General features: G+C 55.0%; 1 protein-coding gene across 1 annotated transcript; it reads right to left on the reverse strand.

Moving 5' to 3' along the window:
* Positions 1-2960: 2960 nt before the first annotated feature.
* PG986_006714 (bzip transcription factor) lies at positions 2961-3656 on the reverse strand (the record flags this gene model as incomplete). Its single annotated transcript, XM_066842936.1, has 2 exons — positions 2961-3383; positions 3441-3656. 2 exons carry the CDS (start codon positions 3654-3656, stop codon positions 2961-2963), a joined length of 639 nt encoding a protein of 212 aa, XP_066699048.1.
* Positions 3657-6064: the final 2408 nt, after the last annotated feature.

Raw genomic sequence — 6064 nt, forward strand, 5'->3', positions numbered from 1 at the left:
GTCGACGGGCAACGCTCACCTGGGGCCACGGCTTTGAACAGGTGAACAGGGGAACAGGGGAACAGGGGAGGATTGAGTTTGGCCCCAACGAACGACGAACGGACGACCAACGAAGGCCCCGTTGTTGACGTGCTTCGGCTTGGGCCCGAGAGCGGTTTGCATACTGGCATACTTCCCACCTACCCGTAGCCCTTCTCCGCCAAACGTTGGGCCGAAACCTTATATGTGTGGCTTCCCCCAGTATGCGGAATCTTCATAGTTCGTCGGTACCTAGTCCGCCACCGGCCTTGCATATCGTGGTACAAACCAGTGTTTAGTCGACCAGTGGCCATATGCGGATAGTTGATGCCAGGCTACATGGAAATCGATATCTACCTGGTGTGTAATCACAAGACAGCCGAAGACCGCAGGTACCGTCGAATCTCACCGGCTGCCCATGGATGGAGTTACAGCTTCGACGCGCTTATAATAATCTTGACAGCTGAGACATCTTGAGCGGAATCTGGACTAAATTCGCCACGCTATAAGAAAGAGGTTTGTTGCAGAAGTGGCTTGCATCCCCCGAACCTCCCTCCGCCAATGGGATCTGACAAGGAATATTGATAGCGATACGTCGGCCACCGGATGACGTCCCCCCACCCCCGCCGACGTCGACTGTTCTGTTGACCCAAGCCGCCCAATCAGAACTGTCACAAGGTAGCTAACCGATCCAGCAACAAAGCTCGAATTTGCACCCGGACGCATTCCTCGGGGGGGAACAATCGTCGCTTAGTTTGACGTCCCAGGGCCAAGAACCTAGCAGCACTGGAAGTCTAGCGATACATGGCGAACTAACTAAAATGGCGTGCCAAGTGAGAACCGGCTCGCCGGCCTGGCGAGCTACTCCGTTGCTGTGAAGTAGGATCTTAGGGAGGGAAAGAGAGAGCGAGAGACAGAAGAGGCCACCAGGCGGGCCTTACTAAGACAGAGTCTGGGTCTAGTTGTCTAGTCACAACCACCTTACTTTAATCACTCAAGAGCCACTTGTATCCGGTCCCGTATGGCTAGGTCATTAACAATACCTGCCCTGCGAGCAATAACCCGTTGCAAACCCCCGAGCAGCGCTTCTCACTGTTGCACTACGGCGCGAGAGCGGGGTGGGGAGGCAACCACGACGCGAATGCAAAGAGAAACCGTTGGAGAAGAGGGCAGCCGACCAACCCAGCCCCTCTGTTTCTTCGACAGAGAGAGAAACGACGGGACTAAGAGACAAAGGCCCGGCTGTGACCAGCCGGCGCACCCGAACCGCACCACCTCGAAGCGGGCTGGGCGGGCATGGCTCGGGTAGAACCATGGTGAATAGTCTAGAGCCGGAACTGACTGCGCTGGCGCCAGAACACGCCGAGCAAGCAGCTTCCTTCGCAGCCTGGCTGTGGCCGGCCCCACCCAACACTTGCTGCAGTGTCTGCCCACCACCCCAAACACCACCACCAACCAGAAGCCGAAATGCAGTTGTATGCAGTTGGGCAAGCAGACGCCGAAGTGCCCCGAGACGCGACGCCGGGCTAACGCAGAAAAACCTTCTCACGCCCAGCAGAACGGATTCCTGGATATTGAGATGCAGGTTCGTATTTTGGGCAGCCGGGTCCCACTTTTCGTTTCAGCTGGACCAGGGGGTGCCAGGATGCCATCTCCGAGGGAACGACGCCGGCGAGGTGGAGGAGGAGGAGGTAGAGAGACAAAAGTCTTAGCCCTGCATGTACGCGTCAACCGATGCTTCAAGACCGTGCCAAGACCCGATCTCGCCCCCAGCGTCAAGGTCACGACCCTCTGGCTTCGCGGCAGTAAGAACCGGGAAGCTCGACGATATCGGTTTCGTTTAGACGGCAATGGTGGTAGGATGATTAAGATGGATAAGCTACTAGCGCACTGATGTATGGGGTGACGCAACAAGCTGAAACTCTCAGAGGTACCGTAGGGCCGACTTTAAACTGAGGGATACCGTGCTCTTCGCCCAACGTCTCAACCCGGATTCAGGGGTAAGAGCTCCCATCAGCCTCCGGGCCATCATCAGAAGGAGGAGGATGGAGAGGCTGGGGCCGGGAATATGGGGATCGGAGTATTCGAAATCCTGGATCGGGGTTCTTGAGTCGTGCCTGGGAGATAGAGGCGCCATTTGGCCCACTGCCTGCTATCTAGCACGTAACGCTACGTAGATAGCTGCCGTTTGTGGCATTTGTGCTGGCACTTCGCTCGGGTGGGGATGGTCATGTTTCTGGAAACACCAGGAATAAACCGGCGTTTGTTGCTTCGATCTCTCAAGCTCCCTCTCTCTGCAACCGAGGGAGCATCGGGTTGCGTTTGGTTTCTTCAGTGGGCTTCATGGTATTTTGCGTGAGTGATTCATTATACAACTAAAAATTGTTGGTGTAGCTTCGTTTTAGAGAGCCTCTACCCAGGAGACTAAACCAGATAAGCTCGCGGGCCTCTCCAAAGAATCGGATCATTTTGATTACAGCCCCCCCCTCTCCCTTTGCTACACAGGTCGAGCCAGTAAACCTGCACCAAGCCCCAGGCCAAATGAATGTACCAATACAACTGCCGTGAAAACAGAACAAGAAAGAAGGAAGGAGGAAAAAAGGAAGGAAGAAAGAAGAAGAATCCCATCTCTCTCGGGTATACTTCGAGATGCATCCCGTGTAATCGCCTGAACGCCTTTTGCCTCCCAAAGTGCTTAGTGGGCCAAATCTGTCGTTCTCGACAATGACCGAGCCAAAAGTGATCGTAACCCAGTATTGGCCCTTGTCTCCCATCCGTAACGCCAACACCGAGTGGGCTTCGATACCGCAAGCCCCCCTAAAAAGCAATACTCCGTTCCCGCCGTTTGAAAGTGGTTCTTTGGTATCTCCAGCCCAAGCAACCTCGTAAAACATATAATAGTAGAAGGATAAGAAGGTCCCCACGAGGTGTCCCTAACTCTCTCATCCCACTCTCGCCGCAGCCGTGGCTATGTACGAGTTGATGGGCTGGAAGTCGCAGGTGCCGTGGCGGAGGATCTCGTGCTTGAGCTGCAGGACCTCGGCGCGCAGCGACGTGGCCGAGTCGACGAGGATGGCGTTCTGGACCTGCAGCATGCGCCGGCGGTCCTCGAGGATGCGCTCCTCGTCCTTCTTTTTCCTCCGGCACTTGCTGGCGGCGATGCGGTTCTTCTCGCGGCTCAGGTCGGTGGAGCCCCCGGACGAGCCGGACCGGGCCCGGTCGCGCCGGGGCTTCTTGGCCGCGGCGGACGACGGCTGTGTGGCGGCGGACTCTCTCCGCGACGGCGTGGGCGCCATGGGCTCCATCATATCACTGACTCCGGATTCCGAGGTCTGCGGGGCGGACGGGGTCAGCCATGCAAGGTTCTATGGTCAAAGGCGGGTATATCTCTAGTACCAGGAGAAACGGAAGGGAAGGCTTACGGAAGAGAAGGACTCCCATGGTTGGGGTTGCCCGATGTCCTCCAGCTTGATCATGGCGTCTTGGTGGTCCGTAGATAAGTCGAAGAAGTGCTGGGGATCGTGTTGGTAGGCATTTGTGATGCACGGATCGAGAAACGGGTCGCAACTGGTGCCCATTGGGCTTTGTGGGATCTCGTAGGCCATATGGTGGTCTGAGGGGTGCGGACAGAACTCCATGGCGGGCCGTCTGTTGGTGTGGTGGTGGTGGGTAGGCCGGGGTCGGATTTCGGCAAGGTTTTGTTGTGGTGTGGTGTGGTGTGTTGCGTTGCGTTGCGTGGTGTATTGTCTTGTCGTGCCGGAAGCCACTGGATATACAGGTTTGGTAAATTCAATGATCAATAGGGGATTATAAATGATAGATCGGGAAAGGCATGCACTAATAACCAGAGGCAACAGAAGGGCATCTGAGAAGTGAGAGGATAGAAAAGCTGATGTCATGCCCCCCCATAAGTACTCATCCTGCCAGACTACATATGTATCCATCGCAGGCTCGGCAAATCCTCAGTATTTCCAGAAGAAGCCAGACTCCCCAGGACCATTCCGAGCAGAGTGAGTGAGTGGTATGGAATCCTGGAAGCAAGCCGGTTTTTGAGGCTTGCATGTACCGGCGGTACCGCAATACCTGCGATTGTTTGGAGTAAACCCTCCGGCATCCATGCTTACGGGTCCGTAGCAGCCTGGCAGCCCCAGTGCAGCGCAGCAGTAGCGAAAGCAAGTACCTTTTTTTTTTTTTTTTCCATGGCGTCGAATTGATATTTTGGCACTAGTCCCGCCTATTCCAACGGCAGATGATAGCCCTGCCTGCTACTCAGAAGAGACGTAGGTCTGCGGTTTGCCTCTCCACCCAGTTGATCTGATAGCAGGCAACATAGCAAGCACAAGGTTGGGTCCCTCTTCTATTCAAGGTACAAGTAGGCCATGGTTTATTTTGAGGTGGGAGGACGAGGACACAAAGTTATGCTTCTCGCTAACGCGTCAACTAAGGTTAGCATCCGGTGTCTAGACCCTCTGGCTGGCAACATTAGGTTCTGTCGTCCGCCCTCCCTCCCTCTCCGCGCCCCTCTCCTCCAAACGGATGGACGGGAGAGCCGGCCTACACCACGTCGTACCACCCAGTAGTAAGGCGACTGAGGAAATCTTGCACTTGTGAGCGGGGGTCACGGTCGAGGATGCGCCATCAGCTTGATTGGCTCGGTATCGCAAGCCATTGGCCTTTCCTCTGTCTGTGATGTAACCTGCGTCGAGTGGGGGGACGCTTGGGGGGGATTGCCGAATTGCTGCTGTGGTACCTACCACCATGTACCTGGCCTACCTACCTAGGTATGTACTCAACTACATACTTAGGTATGGTAAAGTACCTACCCTTGCGCAACCGATCATGGGGTTTTGGTGGAATTCTTCCAGCCTATGTATTTGATGCGAGAGGCAAACACATATATACTGCAATACCACGATGCCGCACGCACCCGCGTATCCCCTTAAACGCCCTAACGCTGCCCTCCGTAGAATACTTCCATTCAGTGATCGACGTGGCCGTGCGAGACGGACCCAGGTGAGGCCGACCAATTAAAAGTTGTAACCAGAGCGTCGGACGTTTAGAACGAACCACCGATAACACTAAATTATCCCTGATCCGTATAGTACGGGAGGTTTTGGTGACGGGCAGCGTTAGGGCGTTTAAGGGGATAGGACCATGGGCAACTTTGCCGGCTCTCCAAGACTCCAACGCCTCCCCTTCTAGCCCTTCTAGAGCCAGCCAATTACTAACCTGGCGCTGACTGGTCCAGGCTGCAGCATAACGGCCTGATTGGCGGGGGTTGTGTGCATTTTGTGCAAGCAAGCCCGTTCGTGCTGCTGCTGGACGGTCCAGTGGTTCCTTCCCAGGGTTTCCTTGGCCCAAGTGGAGAATGCTGGCTGGCCATGAAAAAAATCGGGTATTTGGGGGTTATGGATCAGGATCAGCATTCGCTGCAAAGAGGTCCGGACAGGTCCGAGCCTTTCTCAGCCCCTGATTGGCCACATCGCCTCGGACCACAACCGGGAACCCAACTAAGGGAAGGACTGGTTGCAACCGCTGTTCACTCACATCCCGTAACAAGTCACGCCATTTCTGCCGTCTTTTTCTTTTCTCTCTCTCTATCTCTCTATCTTTCTTTGTTTACCAAAGAGCATCCCCTCTACAGTGTCTGCAACCCTCTTTCCTCCGTTGGACGGAGCAAAAAGACATACAACAGCAATCAGATCATTTAGTCTGTGCCTCTCCTGCCATCTATTCTGAGGCAAGCATATCTCTGGTCTCGTGCCCCTGAAGGCCCGCTCCAGATGGCTCTTCTTGCTACACTTGTGTAGAGACGAGGCCGTGTAAATGCACCCCGATTGGGTAGTCCGAGCCCCTCATTCCTAGTTTTTCAAGGTCCGAGATATGCATCATCCATGGGACACGCACCATGTCGCAGTTCCCATAAATGGCCCAGCCTGCTGGGCAAAAGGACGCGATATAGGTAACTATCTCCCGCCCAACCGGAGACGATCCGAGCTCACCAGGGGCTGGCATCCGTCAAATCGACAAATTCGTCTCATCTCAT

This window comes from Apiospora aurea (genome assembly GCF_038362705.1).
Source record: "Apiospora aurea strain CBS 24483 chromosome Unknown utg000005l_segment0_segment0, whole genome shotgun sequence".
Classification (NCBI taxonomy): Eukaryota; Fungi; Ascomycota; class Sordariomycetes; order Amphisphaeriales; family Apiosporaceae; genus Apiospora; species Apiospora aurea.